The 21,355-nt window shown below is 41.6% G+C and overlaps 1 protein-coding gene across 1 annotated transcript in view; it reads left to right on the top strand.

Annotated features, from left to right (window-relative positions):
- Positions 1 to 21,355, top strand: part of PCLO (piccolo presynaptic cytomatrix protein) — a 394,902-nt gene that overhangs the window by 35,639 nt on the left and 337,908 nt on the right. The window contains exon 3 of the mRNA XM_061582318.1: positions 6,765 to 8,144. Within this exon, the coding sequence (XP_061438302.1) occupies positions 6,765 to 8,144 (1,380 nt within the window). The remainder of the gene's footprint in view (positions 1 to 6,764; positions 8,145 to 21,355) is intronic.

Genomic DNA, 21,355 nt, shown 5'->3' on the forward strand with positions numbered 1-21,355 from the left:
TTTAATTCAGATAGCAGTTTAAAGAAGGTGGTAATCACATTCTCCTTTACTACTGGGGTACCAGACAACATATCACTCTATTCACTTGAGAAATATGGGGGAAGCTCAATCAGTAAAGGAGTATTAGAAGCATAAAATGCAGGATGGGTAGAGCAGCTTCAACACCATTCTGCTGCTCCTCTAAGTGTCCGCATGCGCCCCCTGAAGTAGATGGGAGATGTGCAGGATTTTTTAAAATACAAGTTCAAGTACTCTGTGTCTCTCATGTGTTCAGCTAGATTCTAGCTCCTTAGAAGATTATTTCAGTTGCTACCTAAGATGTATGTCACTCTCAGGTTGAAAACTTCAACTGTTTTTATAGATTAAGTTTTTCTAGATTGCCATTAAGTTGCAACCCTTTACTGACTTACCTGGGAGTAAGCCCCATTTAACTCAGTGGTGGTTACATCTGAGTACACATGTATAGGTTTGTGTTGCTTAAGAATCCCCATTCAGCTCGCGGGGTTGGAGAGCTTCAGGGGCAGCAGGTTTTGCAGCCATGCCAGGAAGAAACCTGGGGTGGCTTCAGCCACATAGCATGCTTAGCATTCATGCTCCTTCATCAGAGAGTGGAGATGGGTGCAAGTTTTTTTAAGCCTGTTCCACCCCTAATCTGGCCTCTTCTGTCTCACAGTGCCCACCTGCCCTCCTTCAGTACATTGTGGGTCTACTGGTTGCCCATAGGGGGGCCAAGTAGGCGTTTCTTGCTGGTTGGCTATGTCTTCGTGATCGGTTTGTTTCGTCTACTCCATACTGCACTTTCAGTTAGGTCTGATTTGGCCCTCTTCGTCTTTCGGTTCTGTTTGGCTCTCTTGCTAATTGGCATGTTGTTGTTGTTGTTATGTGCTTTCAAGTTGATTACGACTTATGGTGACCCTATGAATCGGTGACCTCCAAGAGCATCTGTCATGAACCACCCTGTTCAGATCTTGTAAGTTCAGGTCTTAGGCTTCCTTTATGGAATCAATCCATCTCTTGTTTGGCCTTCCTCTTTTTCTACTCCCTTCTGTTTTTCCCAGCATTATTGTCTTTTCCAGTGAATCATGTCTTCCAAAGTATGATAACCTCAGTTTCATCATTTTAGTTTCTAGTGACAGTTCTGGTTTAATTTGTTCTAACACCCAAGTATTTGTCTTTTTCGCAGTCCATGGTATGCGCAAAGCTCTCCCCCAGCACCACATTTCAAACGAGTTGATTTTTCTCTTACCCCCTTTTTTCACTGTCCAACTTTCACATCCATACCTAGAGATCGGGAATACCATGGTCTGCATGATCCTGACTTTGGTGTTCAGTGGTACATCTTTGCATTTAAGGACCTTTTCTAGTTCTCTCATAGCTGCCCTCCCCAGTCCTAGCTTTCTTCTGATTTCTTGACTATTGTCTCCATTTTGGTTAAGGACTGTGCCGAGGTATTGATAATCCTTGACAAGTTCAATGTCCTCATTGTCAACTTTAAAGTTACATAAATTTTATGTTGTCATTACTTTAGTATTCTTGACATTCAGCTGTAGTCCTGCTTTTGTGCTTGCCTCTTAACTTTATCAGCATTCGTCTCAAATCATTACTGGTTTCTGCTAGTAGTATGGTATCTGCATATCTTAAATTATTGATATTCCTCCAATTTTCACACTTCCTTCCTCTTGGTCCAATGCTGCTTTCCGTATGATATGTTCTGTGTACAGATTAAACAAATAGGGTGATAAAATACTTCCTGTCTCACACCCTTTCCGATGGGGAACCAATTGGTTTCTCCATATTATGTCCTTACAGTAGCCTCTTGTGCAGAGTATAGGTTGCGCATCAGGACGATCAGATGCTGTGGCACCCCCAGTTCTTTTAAAGCATTCCACAGTTTTTAATGATCTACACAGTCAAAGCAGGGGTGTCACTACCGGGGTGCGGAGGGTGTGGCCCGCACCTGGGTGTCACCATGAGGGGGGTGACACCCAGAGCCGCCCCGCCCCACTCCGTTGCCCGGCAAGGCTGCTCCAACTCCTTGGAGGTGTGTGTGCGGGCTGGTGGGTGAGCGCGGGAGCAGCGTCGGCAGGGCAAGGGAGGTGCGCCAGCGTTCCCAGGCCTTCTCCAGCTGGGTGCCCCTCCGGTGCGCGCTCTCCCAGGGGCATGGATGGGGTGGCTGGGTTTGAGTGTGCGCGCAAGCCCAGCCACCTCGTCCATGCCCCTGGGAGGGTGCGCACCGGAGGTCCGCACCCCCCCGCACTTCCGCTAGTTATGCCGCTGAGTCAAAGGCTTTGCTGTAATCTCTAAAGCACAGGGTGATTTTCTTCTGCAATTCCTTGGTCCGTTCCATTATCCAACGTATGCTCACGATATGATCTCTGGTGCCTCTTCCCTTTCTAAATCCAGCTTGGAAGTCTGGAATTTGTCACTCCATATATGGTAAGAGCCTTTGTTGTAGAATCTTGAGCATTATTTTACTTGCATGAGATATTAAGGCGATAGTTCGATAATTACTGCATTCCCTGGGATCCCCTTTCTTTGGATATATATTGAACGCTTCCAGTCTGTGGGCCATTGTTTAGTTTTCCATATTTCTTGACAAATTTTTGTCAAAATTTGGACAGATTCAGTCTCAGTAGCTTGTAGCAACTCTATTGGTATGCCATCTGTTCCTGGTGATTTGTTTCTTCCAAGTATTTTAAGAGCAGCTTTTACCTCACATTCTAAAATTTCTGGTTCTTCATCATACGGTTCCTCCATGAATGAATCTGTCATCTTTCTATCTCTTTTATAGTTCTTCAGTGTATTGCTTCCATCTTCCTTTTATTTCATCTTGGTCAGTCAGTGTGTTCCCATATTGATTATTCAACATCCCTACTTGTGGTTTCACTGCTTTTATTATGTAGAAAAATAATATTGATTTTATTTTTTCAAAAAAAATTCAGAGATCAACTGGTTTTGACAAAAATGTTGGGTGTATGTATTTTTCATCTCCAGTGTGTGTGTGTATATGGAGTCTTTCCAACATCCCTGTGAAGTAGGGTTACCGATTGGAAACCAAGAAGAAATAAATCCCTGTGAAATCAAATAACTGTAAAAACAAGTGAAAAACAGTTGCAAAACAGCTTAAAAAGGAAGGATTCTGAATTTTGGATTGGGTGAGTAAAGTTCCTTGTGCACCCTCCTTGTTTGAGCCCCATCAAATACATTGGAACTTGCTTCTGAGTAAACATGCATAGGATTGCACTATAAATATATTTACTGGTTTGTAAATAATAAACATCTTTGACAGTCATTCTTATATAAATATTTCTTCATACTATGACATACTATGTCCTGATAAGTATCTGATTCAACTATGGTTGTACATTATTATTTCCTCTACATTGTAAGTGTGCCCTTCTTCCTTGGGGTGGTCATGGTTCTCCCCTGTTGTTTTCATCCTGAGGGGCAGATTATACTGGGATGGTGAATAGCCCAGAATCCTGGAAAGTGTAGTTTCCCCCTCACAGTTATAGTTCCCACAACCCTTAACAAACTACGGTTCCCATGATTCTGTGGTGGAATTCATGTGCTTCCAATATGTGTTGAATGTGCTTTAAATGAATGGTGTGGATCTGCTCTAGGTATCCTGTGCATTTATTAGTGAATTGAAAATAACAATTGTAAAAGATACTTTTTTAAACAGGGAAAGGGGCGTAGCTCAGTGGTAGGGCATATGCTTTGCATGCAAAGGTCCAAAATTCAATCTCTGGAAAAGACTATTGTCTGGAATCCTGGAGAACCAGTGCTAGCCTATGTCATCAGTACTGAGCCAGATGGTACTAAATGGACTGAGTCAGTATAAGACAGATTCCTGTGTTCCTAAAATTGGAAAGAGACCAAAGGGCAGTGACTGAAAAATTTATTTGTGTATTTTATTTACAACATTTATATACAGTTTTATTATAAAAAGTGGTTTACAGAAAGAATTAAAACAATAAAATTATTGGCTAAACATTTAAAGACAGGCATTTAAAAACATTCAAAATAATAACACCAACAGTGACTTAAAAACAGATTAAAAATAGCTTCTACGTGCCTGGGTAGGCTTGCCTAAACAATTTTTTTAGCAGGTGCAGAAAAGTACTACGTGGCATCCATAACCTGGAAAATACACCTTGAACTTGGCGTGATAGCAATTCAGCAACCAGTAGAGATTTCAGTGCAGAAGTATTATGTGCTGACAGGTCTCACTCATGTCAGCAATTGTGCCACAGCATTCTGCATTAACTGCAGCCCTGGCTCAGGTTGTGCTGCATGGGGATCTATGTGACCTTGGCTGACTGGCTGTCCGGATTTTTTTTAGTTTTGGTTTTTTGGTTAGGAATCCTGACTGGTTGTGGGATGCTGAGTTTTTTGCCTTACTCATAGGAATCTTGTTGTGTTTGGTATGGTATTGCATTTAGGAAATCATCTTTTTCTATTTGCATTTCATTTACCTTTAACCTCATTCCCTTACATCCATAGAAGCAACAACAGTGGTTCCATGCGTTCAGCTGAACCCCCTTAAACCCACTGATGATGATGTTGGTTGCATGATGGTTTGTTTCTTGCCCAATAGTGGTAAAAGAGAATTCACATACTGGGAAATGTGGCTGCAATTGCTGTTGTTCCCAAGTTACTGCCTGTGAAGGTAGACAAAACCATGTGTGTTTTCTCTCTGTCAATTACTCCTCACTGGATTTGGTTTGGCTGTCAAAGCGAGTTCATAGCAGCCCACAGAGTAGGCAGGAAAGGGTAGAGAATCTTCTTACTGTTACTCATTTCTTAAACCTCTTTCTGAAGTGAAGGGTCAAGTCTGTAAAGAAGTTTGAAGCTGCCATGTTAAAAGGCAGGGGCAGGGCATTCCAGGCAGGGGGCTGCCAATCCTGCTTTGATATGGATATCTTTGCAGAGGATCCTTAGTCAGGTTTTACTAACAGCACAATCCAAACCATATCTACTGAGAAGGAAGTCCTATTGAGTTCTATGGGGCTTAGTCCCTTAGTAAGTGTGCTTAGAATTGCAGCCTTCAGAGACATCCATCTTTACTCCTGAGTGCTCCCATTTAATTAGGCTCCTTTCTTCCTACAATGGCCTTTTGGTGACTGGCCTGGCCTGAGGGCACTTAAACCTTTCTTGCCAGAAGCAAGTAGGCTAGATTAAATGTTCCCTATCCAGGTTCTATCTTTTAGCTAAGATTTCTATCTTAATTTCTAAGCAGAGAAATGTTTTTGTTTGAATTATATGCACCAAGCTACTGTAGTTGATGCTTAATATATCATGCTTGACAACATCACTGGGGCCTGTTGTGTGACATCACTAGCGCCCTCCCCTGAAATCTCAGTGTTTGAGATGCTTCTGACCTAGCAAACCTAAGTGCTTTCCTGGTCATGTGGCTAAAATAGTCACATTGCAAAGGAGAATCTCCTATAATATTGAGGCTGGGGGAGGTGTATGAAGGTGATAGTAAAAATGGTTTTCTCTGGGCAATGCTTATCAAATACAGAAAGCTGTGATTCTAATTCTTTTTTGCTAATGGCCTTAGGCTGCGGTGACAAATGATACATGGCCTCTTGCCCCCCACAAGACAAATAATACTTTCCTATGAAAACAAGAGATTGAGTGTCATACCTGGAGATATATAGTATATTCCTGTTCAAGCAAATGGAAGAACAAGTCAGCTCTAACAAAAGTGTGACCAGATTTGGTTTGCAATGTGTGTTAACTTAAAGCTACATTTAATTGCAGATGATTTTATCTGATGTAGTTCAAGGGCATTAAGAAGCAACATCTTACTTATAGTTATGTTCCTGAAGGTTGTAGTATTTAAATCGTATAGCACAGTGGGGAGGAGAGCCTGGCTGGGAGTCCAGAGTCTGAGAGTTCAAATCCCTGCTTGTGTCTCCTGGGGGTAAAGGGCCAGCTAAAGATCACCCCACAGTGAGTGGCTCAGGGGTTACGTGCCCTGCCACCTGTGCAGCCGTGGGCAAGCTGCATAGTCCCAAGGAGCCCAGTTGCCCCCCAGCTGGCAGTTGTGGACAAGGAAGGGGCTGGCTTGTGCAGCTGTGGCAAGCTGAGCAGGCCCTAGCCAGCTGGGGAGGACTAGCCTCAGAGGGATGCAATGGTAAGCCCCTCTGAATACCGCTTACCATGAACACCCTACTCATAGGGTAGCCATAAGTCGGGATCGACTTGAATGCAGTCCATTTCCATTTTCACTGAAATATTTGGGAGGAATTTTGTGCCCAAAACAGAAACGTTTCAGTGGGATTAATTAAGTCCCAAATACTGAATGAATGTCACATTTTATTTAAAATTGTGAACAAGAAAAACGATTTTATAATAAGCACTTTGAACTTTTAGTTATCAGAGTTGTATGTTCTTTTCTTTTAATACTATCACTTAAAATCAGAAAGGGATATTAATTGTACTGCTAGACTCAGAGTTTCATGGAGCTCTTCATCAGGATGACAAATAACATAAGATATTTAAATCATGCATCTGTGCAAAGCCCATCAACAGAAGTGGGTTACATCTATTTATGCCTGCCCAAGTTGGAGACTTTCTGAGGTGTTGGAAATTTCTGATGTGACTTCTATAATATAGGACTAAAAGTAGAAAGTGGATGCGATCAAGTGAGCCTCTCTTCCCTTTAAAACATGTGAAAAGGTTATTTTTAATATTCATGATGCGATTCTGTCTGGCTATTTAATCTTATTATTATTATGTTCTTATTCTTACAGATTAAAGAATGGCTTTGTTTAAACTGCCAGATGCAAAGAGCTTTAGGTGGTGATTTACCTCCAGTTCATGGTCCACAGCCCTCTGTACCCAAACAAAAGATGTCTGCTCCAACTTCAGCAACCAAACCACTTTCCCAGCCACAGCACTCAACGCTGAAGAAAGATGTTCCTCTAAAACTTGATGTTACCCAGTCACCTGAACACAAAAAGCCACCAACACAAACAAAAAAACCAACCATACCCAGTTCTCCTCCTGCAAAATTCAAACTTCCCTCAGCTGAAATTCAGCCAACAGAATCCATCCCAAAATCTGACCAGCCCAAGCCGACATTGGTTGAAGACAAACAAAAGCAATCTAGTATTCAGAAACCCACAAGTAGTGTGGTGCCTACACCATCGTCAGATTCCAAACAAGATTCACCTGGCCCCAAAGCTTCAGTGGCTCAACAGAAAGTGATACATTCTCAGAGACCAGAGAAGGCCAAATCATCTCAAGACACACCTCCACCTGTGAGTAAAGCTGCTCCTCCAGATTCCAAAGCTTCATCTCAAGTGTCTCGTCAGAAGTCAGATCCCAAACTTATTTCTCAGCCTCGACCTAGTTCAGATACTAAGGCTCAGAAGCAAGCAGATCCAGGTGACGTGAAAGAAGACCCTAAGAAAATGCAACCCCAGATGAATCCCAAACCAGATGCCAAGCAGGCTTCCAAAGGACAACAGCCCACCACAGCCCCCAAACCCATCCAAGTTCAGCCACAAGCTCAGCAACCTCCAAAAACTCCAGAGCAATCTAGATTATTCAGTCTTAATATAGGAGGTATCACAGACACACCTAAACCACAGCCAACAACCCCTCAAGAAACAGTTACTGGAAAGCTCTTTGGATTTGGTGCTTCAATTTTCAGTCAGGCTTCTAATTTAATCTCTACAGCAGGCCAGCCAGGAGCTCATCCACAGGGTCCTCTATCTGGGTCCCCTTCAAAACAACCCCCTCCTCTGGCACAGCCTCCTGCCTCACAAAAAGATACCCGTCAACCTCAACCAACTCCCAAAGCAACACCCATTAAAAAAGAAGCAAAGCCTCCTGGTGCAGAAAAATCAGAGCCACCCAAAACGGAAAGCATCTCCACTGTTAAAGAAACAGACACTAAGAAGAAGGCTTTGCCTGCCAAAGACATCAAGCCTCCAGCTGTTGAAGCTAAGCGAAGTGCTGATGCACCAGAAATGGTGCAACCTTCACCGCCAGTATCATCTTGCCCTCTCTGTAAAACTGAATTAAACATTGGTTCTAAGGATCCTCCCAACTATAATACATGTACAGAATGCAAGAACATAGTGTGCAATCTCTGTGGATTTAACCCAATGCCGCATATAACAGAGGTAGGCAATGTTTTCTTTTAATATTTTTGTGAACCACTATTTCATAAACCATGAACACAAAATAACATTTGATCAGTCTTCATTAAGGCTGCATTCCTGTGCAATCCTGGGGGTAAGCCCCATTGAATTCAGTGGAATTATTTCTGCCTGCAGTTGCCCTATTGAGTTTGCTAGTCACTGAATTATCTTTTACATTGTGTTTTCTTTATCAAACTTTATAAATCTGTAATTGATTTCACTGTGAAGTTTGAATAATTATACATGTACAAAGGTAGAAGAGGGAGAGACTATGGTCAGGGACATTATGATCACCTTTAGTTTGCTGTGCAAATATTTCTGCCAGGGTAGGATAGCAAGGGTTTTTGCTCTTTGCTCACTTATCACATGACAAGATGATGGATGCCCATAGTTAATTGTCTGATGTCTTTCTAGTTTGAGCACAGTGCTTGAAAAATGACATGTAGAAAACCTCAGTGAGTGTGTTCTCACATTTTATGCCCTACATTATTTGTGTTTGGGAAATGTTGCAGATTGTAAGCAAAACACTGGCTTGCAAATTGATCTTCCTTTTCCTGCTGAGGAAGGTTTTGTTGTTTTTTTAATTTGATACATCTTCCTGTATTTTGAAACAAAAAATGACTGACAGCTTTGCAACTATTATTGGTAGTATAACGTTTTCACTGACAGTAGCCATTTTGACAGCCTCCTTTTGTGTCTAGCAGTATGTTAATGCTGTCCTTTATTTTCTTTTGTAACTGTTGTTGCTAATTCCAGCTTGCTCTCTTTGGGTTTGTTATTGTATGGGTTTGGGTTAAGGATTATGTACCTGATATGTTTAATTTCAGTTTTGTGGGAATTGTTTTTCAGAATGTCCATTGTTCTTTAGTTATGCTTGGTTTGGAATGATTTGCAGAGCTTGGAAAAGTTACTTTTTTGAACTTCAACTCCCATCAGCCCCAGCCTGCATGGCCACTGGATTGGGCTGATGGGAGTTGTAGTTCAAAAAAGTAACTTTTCCAAGCTCTGAATTTGCAAAAGACCCAAATCAGGGTGTACCAAAAAAAGTCTTGGATACAGAAGTGTGTGAGCCCCAAGCCAGAAGGTGCTATGACTTGAACAGTGGAGCATATACCTTTTATTCTATTCAGAGCCACTGTACCCATTTTGTTGTTGTTATGTGCCTTCAAGTCAATTACGACTTGAGGCGACCCTATGAATCAGCAACCTCCAGTAGCATCTGTCATGAACCACCCTGTTCAGATCTTGTAAGTTCAGGTCTGTGGCTTCCTTTATGGAATCAATCAATCCATCTCTTGTTTGGCCTTCCTCTTTTTCTGTTCCCTTCTGTTTTTCCCAGCATTATTGTCTTTTCTAGTGAATCATGTCTTCTCATGATGTGTCCAAAGTTTCATCTTTTTAGCTTCTAGTGACAGTTCTGGTTTAATTTGTTCTAACACCCAAGTATTTGTCTTTTTCGCAGCCCATGGTATGCGCAAAGCTCTCCTCCAGCACCACATTTCAAATGAGTTGATTTTTCTCTTATCCCCTTTTCACTGTTCAGCTTTCATATCCATACATAGAGATCAGAAATACCATGGTCTGAATAATCCTGACTTTGATGTTCAGTGGTACATCTTTGCATTTGAGGACCTTTTCTAGTTCTGTCAGAGCTGCCCTCCCCAGTCCTAACCTTTTTCTGATTTCTTGACTATTCTCTCCATTTTGGTTAATGACTGTGCCAAGGTATTGATCATCCTTGACAAGTTCAATGTCCTCATTGTCAACTTTAAAGTTACATAAATTTTATGTTGTCATTACTTTAGTCTTTTTGATGTTCAGCTGTAGTCCTGCTTTTGTGCTTTCCTCTTTAACTTTCATCAGCATTCGTTTCAAATCATTACTGGTTTCTGCTAGTAGTATGGTATTGTCTGCATATCTTAAATTATTGATGTTTCTCCCTCCAATTTTCACACCTCCTTCCTCTTGGTCCAATCCTGCTTTCCGTATGATATGTTCTGCGTACAGATTAAACAAATAGGGTGATAAAATACACCCCTGTCTCACTGTACCCATTACTTGGAAGCAAAGAAATAGGCTGTCTTCTATATATACTTCTACAAACCTTAGGCTGGCGCATGAAAGAGAATCAAAACGCATTCTTCCAGTTAGATGTTATTGTCCATTTTTAGCAGACAGAGAACCTTTTGAAATTGGAATAACCTTATGCAGAAAAATATAATTCTGAACTAATATAAAATGCAAAACAAATGCTGATTTATTTGTCAGCTGGGAGCCTAGTGTTCAATGTATATTTTTAGGACCCACCCTATTTTCTGTGATTTTTTTAGGTTGTTTTTGTTTTAATTATGTTTTAAAATGGTTTTAACCCGCCCTTGGACCTATGGGTAATAAATTGTTAGAATAATAACAACTTCCATAGAGAAGAATAGGTCTTGGCTTTTGATTAACCAAACAATCTAATTTATATTTACCTTACGTCAGGTTGTCTAAAAAGTAAATAGTTGATGGTTAAATAAATTAGACTTGATAGATTTCAAAGGCCCATAGGGCCAGGTGTACTCTGATAGATTATCATGAATGGTAGCCAGTGTTTGTATCTGATGATTTACTCACCGGGGAGGAACATTGTTTACTAACTCTTTAATTAGCCTTCCTGTGGACTTGCAGCTCAGGTAATTCTATTTTTAGCATACAAAAGAAGAAAATACAGCAACAGCAGCAGCAGCAGATGCTCACAAATGAAAGATGTGGCAGTGACCATTTTGTACAGTATCGGATGGCAAGAGAACTATGAACAGAATCAGTCCTGTATGATTTATAAGCTGACTGATTTCAACATTGGGTTGGAAGTATTGGGCTCCATGTTAGGAAGATCTGTGATTTCGAACATGCAATGTTATTTTTTTTCCAAAGGAAAGATTACATCATAGGCTGCTTTCACACATGGGGCTAATAGCGCTAGTTTAACGGATTAAAAAGGTAGTGCTTTGTTCCGGATTTCAAAAATCCCTTTCACACTGCAGTACCTGTTATACCGGCATTTTGCGCAACAGTCTTTCGGACACAGAGCAGAGTTTTTCCCCTCCCTTCATTCGGCCTCATGCGACACCAGATGAGCAGGTCTTCACCTACCTTTGGTTTGAGGCCTGTTCTTTCGGTGCGTGGGGGGGTTTGAAAGAGGCGCAATCGCAATTGCGATCAGCTGAGAGGCGCGGCAGCGCAGCAGCAGAGGCTCTGGTTGAGCACAAGCAGCAGCAGCACAGGCTGAGTGAAGGCTGCATGCTGGGAGGGCTGTTGGTAAGGGCGGGAATGCACTGCATGATGGGAGGGCTGTCACGTGAGCAGCAGCAGCTAGCACAAAACTCCCGCAATCTTCCGGTTTCCCAGCCTGCTATCGGAATTTTTCTGGTATCATTTATTGCGGAAATCAGCACTAAACGTCTACTACATTCCACCAGAATTCCAGAGCTACCCGTTATGTCATGTGAAAGCTCAAATTTAATGCGCAAATTAACAGGAAATAAATCATTAGAATAACGGAATAAAGTGCAGTGTGAAAGCACCCCATAAACTTTCATAGCTGTAGGGAAATCTAACTAGCCTCTGACAGGTTGGTGAGGACATGCTTTATCCCTTAAAACAAAACATACAAAAGCCCCACAGTTTGAAGATGCATCAGTTTGTGTAATGTGTGGTCTGGAAGTGCTGAGGATGTAATCTAAAGAACAAAATTTGAAATCTGTTGTGGGTTGCATCATTTAAAAAGTTACTATATGTGCACATTCTATGAGCTTGTTCAGGTACTACCTCTTCCCCAAACCTCTTGTGACAAGGCAGCAAAGGACACTGCCGGCAAGTCTTCCTCGCGCTTCTGATCCAGCTGTAAGTAAGCATGGTCAAGTCGGAATTGGAGTGGATAGAGCCACCACAGTTCTTTAAGCAGCTGGGTTCATTATTTTGGCTCATAAGCCCTAGAACAGCCTTTCCCAACCAGTGTGCCTCCAGATGTTGTTGGACCACAACTCCCATCAGCTTCAGCCAGCGTTGCCAATGGTCAGGAAAGATGGGAATTGTGGTCCAGTAACATCTGGAGGCACACTGGTTGGGAAAGGTTGCCCTAGAAGAAGCAGGAGGGAGGAGGGGGAAGGGGAAGAGTCAAGCTGGCACTGAACGGCTTAAGTTCATCCTTGTCACTTAGCAGGGAGGAGGCACGCATAAGGACACTGAGGCTCGGTTAAGTTGGTTGGAAGTGGTGTAGGAGACTGCCCTCAGGATTTTGTTTCTGGTTTATTTGTGATGGTTTTGATGAGTTTTTAGATTGTTTTTATTGCTGAGTATCTATTACAGGTTCTCCCTGTTGTAACCCACTATGGGGTTGATTTTTCACGAAGGAAGGGCTAAAAGTGGCTCAAATAAATAGTAAGTGTGGAAAGCATCTGTGCGTTTTGGTTATCTCACGTTCTCATTTTTCCCCAATCTTAAATTGAGCTCTCCACATCATTTCCAGCCATTTGCATTTTTTAAAAATCCTCATGAAAATACTTCAGCTTTTAGTGCAAATTTCTCCTAATGAACACATTTCTGTATGCAGTATGACTAATGCACACATTTTTGCAGGCAATTCCTCCTAATACAATACATTTTTTTCACTTCTATATTCATTTGTATGCACAGTTCCCCTTAGTATATGCATTTTTGTAAATATTGTTTGGTTGGAAAACTGCATGGCAAATTTGGATAAGTGTGAATTTTGAAGGATAGCCATGCTTCAGTACTCATATTTTTGGACAGTGAGGATTTGATAAATTCAGCTTTAAATCCAAACCAAACTGAATTTCTAACCCATCCCTAATAAATAGGGAACAAGTTTCTCACTTTTAGTCCCAAATGCCGTTCCTATGATCAACAGGACTTCTTGAGTCTGGCAGAAGGACTGAAAAGGGAGTTCAGCCTGGTCTCCTGAGGCAAGCAGATAGCAGCTGCACTAAGCACTAAGAGATTGGAGCCAGATGCAGTGTAGCTCCTTATGTCTAGCGAAGTCAGAAGTGATAGTTGAAAGAAAAAGTACTTTCAAATATATATTTCTTATTTTCTAGGACATTCTCATGATTTGGGATATTTATGAGCAGCAGCAAGATCATTTACTTGACCTAGCCACATGGACAGCGGTTGATTGGTTGGGTCGTTTCCATGGAATCAGCACACATGCATCCTCCTGGTATAGCACTGATTCTATGAAACAGGCATATGATTGGACCTTAGCTATGTTCCTGGGTCATTTAAACCATTCTCCCAGCCATGTGGGAGGTGCTTATAAGTAAATGGCCCCTACATAGATAGGAAAACATTAAAATGGCACCTTACACCATGGCAAATGTGGAAAGAATTGGATATTTTTGGAGGCCTCATCTGTATGTAACTGTAAAGTGGAGTCTACTGATATGTCACCTGAGGCCATTAGGTTACTCTTTGTCACACTTATAATGATGCACACATATTAATGTGGTATAGTTACCCACTAAATTTGAGGTAGTTCACCATCATGTAGTGCAATCATACTGATTCAGCAGATTTTCCAGGAACCTCGAAATCTCTACTGCTAATTGACTAAAAGACTTCTGAATATATTCTCCAAATATGGCCCCCAAACTGGTAGCGTACTGCATATGCTAATTGTGTTGCTTTTGGATGAATTCGTATTCATGTTAGTGAGGTATTTTGCTTGCATTGTGATTGCGTGTTTCCAGATCCACATTTGGTAATGACACCATTGACTTAAATTTGAACATTCCCTGTCACTGTATTAAATAATTATATGCAGGAAGGGCCTCTATTTAAGTGCAAAACATTGATGTGATCTGATTTTGAGCTCATAACTGTCCTTCATTTATTTTTCTTTTTAAACGTCCTTTCCTGTTTTGTTTTTTTAAAAAACTGGTCTAGATGTTTTGAAAGAGAAATAGACAAATTTGTGGATGATATTAGCCACATTACCTAGATCAGTCAATATACCATGTTCAGAAGAAGAATGGTTCCAAATACCAGGTCCTGGGACAAACAGTGAGAAACCATTTCTTTCATGCTCTGTTTGGGGGCTGGCTACTGATAGAAATGGGAAGCTAGATATAATCTTAATTTGATTCAGCTAGGTTCTTCTTGTGTGTTTAGAGCAGCAGAAGTGGCTTCTGAATTCGTAGTGGTGTGTTGCAGCTAATGGAGTTGTTGTTTTATTTTGTTCCTTCTTGTTGCTGCTTTTTGCTCAGCCCTTAAATAATTGTCTCCTTTGCTTTTCACAACCCCACATGGTTAAAGGTGAGTAAGTGTTATTTGTGCAGACCGTAAGGCAGATGTCTAAAGCTAGAAAAGCCCAGATGGCTTTTATTAGTGTTGTAATGGGTTGTTGAAAGTCTGACTACTAAAGGATAATTTCTGAAGTAGGTGCCGATGATGTTATTACTTGGCAATCCTCCACAGAGCCCAGTGGAATTCATGTGCATTGAACTTTATACTTACCTATACTATCTCCAAGTCCACTCCTTAGCACCTTCCAAGCATGAGAAAATGCTTGTTGTTAGTGAAGTTTTGAATGCTGGTCTCAAATTTTTGGTATGTCTTCAGGGCCTTGATAACCTGTGGTCTATAAATTTAATGAGGGTTTATTTTATTTATTTATTATTTCTATTTATGGACTGTGTACTGTCTGGAGATCTTGAAGCAGTTTACAACAGATAAAAATACATACATTTATATGAAAACACACAATGTCAAATGATTTACATAAAAAACAAACTACATACCCAGTCTTACTCTCACCATCCATTCTGTCCAAACATTACAATAATTCACTACCTCATACATTATCTTTATCAGTTTGGTTGAATATCAACCATACTCAACCCACATACAAAGAAGTGCTGCCAGGCATACACATGTAAAATACTCTCCCCATCTTTGAAGTACTAATGGGCCCCACACCCACTGGACCACCTAATACTCTTCTCCAGTCTCTCACCTGGGAAGAGCCCCATTCTGTAGCAGAGCAGGCTCTCAGCCTGGAGGATATAAAACTACTTCTGTCCACTCATTCCCAACTGTGTAATCATAACAAATATGATACTACACAATATCTACTACTGATGTAACCAATTGGCACTAGTAGCAGACACAAACATCAACCTTACACACCCAAGATGGCCCTGAAGGTCACCATGAACTCAGGTTATTGAAGTGAGCAGGGTTATCCAATGAAGTCTTTAACTGTAGAAAATTTACTGAGCTATCTTCACTAGCCTGGTACCAGAACAAATATTTTAAAAATGATGTTTGGTACCTTCTCATTTAAAATTCCAAGATTATCTCCTTCAAATAGACATCACACTTAAAAAAAAATCACATAGCATGTAGTTCAACTCACCCCTGCCTATGGAGACTTGTTAGGTAGATTCACTTGTGCTTTTGTGGAGGCTGGTTATTTATTTATTTACATTTGACAGGTGGATGGGACCTCACACCAGTCAATCACCTGAAATCACAATGACACTGGGTGATGCAGTGCTTTGAAGCCCTGACAATCAGCAGCTTGTCAGGATTTCAAAGCACCAAGCAGGGTTCTTTACAAGCTCCTTTGCAAAGAGTTGTGCATGGCATTTTGAAGTGCCAATAATCAGCTGATGGTCAATGCTACAGAAGCCAAGTGTGCCATCGTCAGTATGCTGATGATTCCCAGCTCTATTTCTCCGTAACATCTGAATCAGGAGAGGCCATGCAAGCCCTGGACTGCTGCCTGGACTCGATGGTGGGCTGGGCCAATAAAGTGAGTCTGAATCCTAGCAAGACGGAGGCACTGTGGGTTGGTGGTTCCCGAGTTCAGATAATTGGTCAGTTGCCTGCTTTGTATGGGGTTGTACTCCATCTGAAAGAGCAGGACCGTAGTCTGGGGGTGCTAGAGGCCCAGGAGTGCCTTTTACCAGCTTCTGCTGGTAAGACAGCTGCGGCTGTTTCTGGACCGGGATAGCCTGACCACTGTTGTCCACACGCTGGTAACCTCCAGGCTGGATTACTGTAATGCGCTCTATGTGGGTCTGCCCTTGAGACTGGTCTGGAAGCTACAGCTGGTGGAAAATGCAGGAGCATCACTGCCCACAGGGGCAGGGGATCACCAACATGTCACCCTGCTGCTGAAAGAATTATCCCTTATACACCCAGTTGATCACTGCTCTCTGCAGGTGAGTGCCTCCTGCAGATACCATCTTATCAGGAGATCCATTCTGCACGATGTAGGAAACAGACCTTTAGTGCGACGGGACCTTCCCTGTGGAATTCCCTCCCCTTAAATATTAGACAGGTGCCATCTCGGTTATATTTTTGGTGCCTATTGAAGAACTTTCTCTTTCAACAAGCATTTTAAGTTGAGACCTTATACCAGTCTGCGTCTGTGTGGAATTGTTTTTTATGTTTTTAACCTTTTTTTCTCTTTTTTAAGATGCCTTCAAAGCTTTTTTAAAAATGTTTTGTTTTAATGTATTTTAAAGTTCCCCACTCCTGATTTAAAGATTTAGGGTGCAATCCTAACTTCCCCATCACTGGTAGAGCTTTGCGGAGTGGTGGAGCAACTACTATGTGTGCAGCCCTGCTGTTCAAGGTGGTGGGAGGTGGGAGGCAGAACATTCAGTCCTGTAGTGGGTCTGATTCCATCACGCAATGGCAGCAATGGGATCTGGCGGAGACTGGGCTGATTTAGCCCCTCCCCATCCTCAGAATGCCCCATGTGGGTAGGCAGAACAGGGAAGTCGGCAACAATAGAGTGAATATGCCAGAATGTGTGTTAATAATATTCTGTGTTTTCCTAAATTCCAAGATTCCCTTCTTTCAAATACACTCCTCCTCAAATCAGATCTCAGATGGGAATGTAATTCATATACACATTGAGACAAGATTGTCTATACAAGTCAGCTGGCTTTTACTTGAAAATGCCAAGAGATGATGACTTGCCTAAAGCTACCCAGCAAGCTTCATAGTTGAGCACTGATGCAGCTTGCTGTAATGTTCTTTCAAGGCACAATAAAGGCAATTTCTTTCTATTTGTTTTAACTGTAATCCAAGTGGTTCTATTGCACACATGGCTATTGTTCTCATTAGTTTTGCGCTACATTTTGTTTTTATTCTGAGGTGAGGAAATTTTCTCACTTGAAATTTCAACTTGTGAGAGTGAGCAGCAAGTGGCTGACTTGCCTGGCCCCAAACTTGCCACCCTCCCCCTCCCAGTAAGTGGCACCAAAGCTAGGAAACTAGTGTTCCTGCTCTGCCCAAGCAGCTTCTGACATACATGCTGAAATAGAGTGCCTGAATGTCACCTACATACGTATGCACAGTTCAATGTGAATAGGCAAACATCACATTGTTAATTTTCTATTTTTTTAAAGAAAAGCCAGCCAATGTATTTCATCTGGGACTTTTAGAAAGTAGCTTTTAGAAAGTGAGAAAGAATTTCCTCTGAAAGAGCCTCACATGGGAATACCAATTCCCAACGTTCTTATAAGGAAGTCATGGCAACTAAATCAGTTTAAGGCTGCTTTCACACATGGGGCTAATAGCGCTAGTTTACCGGATTAAAAAGGTAGCGCTTCTTTCCATATTTCAAAAATCCCTTTCACACTGCAGTACCTGTTATACCGGCATTTTGCACAACTGTCTTTCACTCACAGAGCAGTTTTTCTCCCCCTCTTCATTTGGCCTCACGCGAGATGAGCTGGTTTGAGGCCTGTTCTTTCGGTGCGTGGGGGGTTGAAAGAGGCGCGATGGCGATCATGATCAGCTGAGAGGTGCAGCAGCGCAGCAGCAGGGGCTCAGGAGTGGCTGGGAGGCGTGGCTGTGGCAGCGCAGCAGCGCACGAAGGCTGCATGCTGGGAGGGCTGTTGGTAAGGGCAGGAACGCACTGCATGCTGGGAGGGCTGTAACATGAGCAGCGGCAGCTAGCGCAAAACTCCCGCAATCTTCCGGGTTCCCAGCCTGCTATCGGAATTTTTAAGGTATCATTTATTATGGAAATTAGCGCTAAACTTCCAATACATTCCACCAGGATTCCGGAGCTACCCGTTATGTAGTGTGAAAGCTCAAATTTTATGTGCAAATTAACAGGAAATAAATCGTCAGAATAACGGAATAAAGTGCAGTGTGAAAGGGGCCTAAGTCTATAGCATAGATATAGCCTTCATTCTCGTTGGCGCTTCTGGTTCAGCCTAAATTACTTGTCATGATAAGCTGTCAGCTGTTGAGGGAGATAATGATAAAATAGCCATTAAAAGGTGCGATATTGTATACTTGCAGTGACATTTCAATCACATGCTTATTAATGTTGTAATATGTATTGTGATGAATAATGACAGACAAATTGACTAAAATGCAGACTGCTTGATGGACAATCTAGGTAGGGTAATTATTATTGCTTTGGATAGATAACATAATCTGACATGAAGACACAGTGAAATCTGACAATTTCTATGTCTAATGATGCCAAAGGGAGCTGCATTTGTATTGAATTAGACAGAAATAATGGTGTCAAAAAGTACCTTCCAGAAAGCCACAGTGTTATCCTAATGCTTAGGCAGCAGAATGAGTGCTGAGTTGCAGGACAAACCAAGGGCCCGATCAGAGTATATGTTTAACCCTATGTGGCCTATCTCATGGAGGGGAACAAGTGTATGTACTTTCTGCCTGGACATTCAGTACATCAGCTCCACCTTCATTGTTCCTAGATGTATACACAGAAAGATGGAACATCTGAATGCCACAGAATGAAACACGTTCACTATAGAGAAAAGAAGTGTTGCTTGACCACATCTGTTCATGGAAAAGTACTGTGTAGATGTATCTTAAGACTACATTGCATGCTTCACACATTCAAGTTGAACACTTGATGGCTGCCATGAATGAATGAGCCATTGCAGGTTTTTATAAAAAACAAATTTCCTGACACTACCAATACTTTTCAGAGAAGGCCATTTACATGTTCCTTCACCAAGTGCCCCTCGCTGGATCGTCACCTTGCAGTGGTGAGTGGGCTTGCGTGTTCCAATGAATCCTGTGAGCGATGCTGTCAGGAGTCATGTACTCCCAGCAGGGTCACCCATGGCAGTAAGGTCAAGGGAGAGGAACCAGACAAAGAACGATCCAAGAAAGTGCTCAACGGCAGAACAGGCATAGGGTAACAATGCGTATGTTACAACGGCTGTGAAGGCGGATGAAGGCTGCAGCAGATAAAAGACTTTCAACCGTTGTGGTATCCATGCCATTGGATCAAAACCTTTTTCTGTCAAGATTGTGTGTTGATCTTCGTGCACCGATCTCCCCACATAAAACAAATTCACGCACAGGCGTCACCAAGTGCAGAGTAAGCACGGGATGAGAGATTAAGTGATGCATATACTGGTGTGAACAGATCCTATTACACCACAATGGTAGGGACACCTTGTTGACCCATTAGCTGTGCTTCCTATGGTATTTCAGATTCAGTTTGAATGTGAGAAGGTAGCCTGCTTTTCCCTTGGTTGCAGGGAGAGAAGAGGAATGAAACTGAAAGCTTTGATGCCCTGTAGGAAAGCTGTAGGTGGTTTTGTGTAATAGTTTCCAGACATTAAGAGTACATCCTTGGATATCACTTTATGTATGCTGGAAATCAAGATGTGAAGTGCTGTGTTAGGAGAAAAAGAACATCTTTTTTATATTGAGGGAGTGAGTCTCCTCAGATGCTGCTTCTCATGTAAATAGCCCTGGATAGCTGAACAAAAACTGAGCCACGTTTATGTGTTTACATAAGAGATTATACAAGCTTGAATTAGTTGATGGCTGACAGGCATTTCATTTCAACAGTTTTATCTTTGTTGCACCCTTTAAATCAAATGCAGTTAATGCCAGCTTTTCTTTATAAATAGCTTTTCAAATGCCTGCCCGCTTTCTTTACAGCTATTTCAGTCTCTTTGATCAACATTTTCACATAGTTCACACCTACTGACTCACTTGGTTCAGACATTTGACAATACATCTATTTTCTTTTTTTCACCCCACTTTTCATGCTGTCTGTCAATCTTTCTACCCTTCTGAAGTTGCGCCAAACTATTTATTTGCTAAGGATCATATACTGCAGTGTGTGTGCATGTGTTTAAAAAACAACTGAAAAGTAGTAAAGATTTAAGAAACGTAATTGCTCTTTCAAATGTTCCATTTGCCGCTGATAATATGTAACAGATGGGCAAATTCCTTCACCTGTTTTCATGGTAGCGGCCAGCTGTTTCAATGGCAATTAGAATTTATCAGCACAGAATATAGGAAAAGAAGATCCCATGACTTCCAATATTGAAAGTCTTTAGAAACAATGAAAGAAAATTGTTCCTTCCTCACCATTCCTCAGTTCTGCTTTTGTAGTGACGTGAAGCTAATGGGATAATATATTTTATTTATTTATTATTTGATTTATCTCCCACCTTTCCTCCCAGCAGAAGCCCATATATGGGAGACTAGATTGCCCCCCCCTTGATTTTACTGTGCCAACCATAGACAAATACATCAATCATAATCTCTGTTTTGTTCAATGGAAAAGGTAACATAACACGCCTGGAAAACAATGGTTCAGACTTTATGGAACTTTGTAGGGTCAGGATGCAGTATATCATTGTCATGTAACTGTACTCACATGTTAAGTTTCACATATACAGGAGAAATATGTGTTTTCAGGACTTTAGTCATGGTGTGTCATGGGAACAAGACTAATTGTGAATGAACCTCAGTTCTGGTTTGAGTATTCCTTTTTAAGGGTTTGATGTCATAAGGGAAAGGTTTGTCCTAGAATAGGGAGAGCAGATGGGGTTTCCAGGGATGAGGAGTGCACTGGCCTCTGTTGTGTGCAAAAAGGGGTTCTGTGTGGTGGCACATTCTAATTCCAGAGTAATGCTAATGCATGCTAATCTGGTGCTGGCAGCGTCTCAGGTATGGAGCTTCCTCCATCAGGGCTCCAAGTTGGCCCAAACAGGATATGTCTAGGATGGTTTGATTAGGTTAGCAGTCAGGCAAAGAAGACATTTGTGTATTCAGTTTGCCACCACACCTGCAAAGAAGACTCAGAGACTGGCATAATGTTATATTTATTCAAATATAACAAACCTCCTTCGGAGGAACTGCAGTCCACTTGACCAAAT

Source organism: Rhineura floridana, chromosome 8 (assembly GCF_030035675.1).
Source record: "Rhineura floridana isolate rRhiFlo1 chromosome 8, rRhiFlo1.hap2, whole genome shotgun sequence".
In the NCBI taxonomy this organism is placed as follows: Eukaryota; Metazoa; Chordata; class Lepidosauria; order Squamata; family Rhineuridae; genus Rhineura; species Rhineura floridana.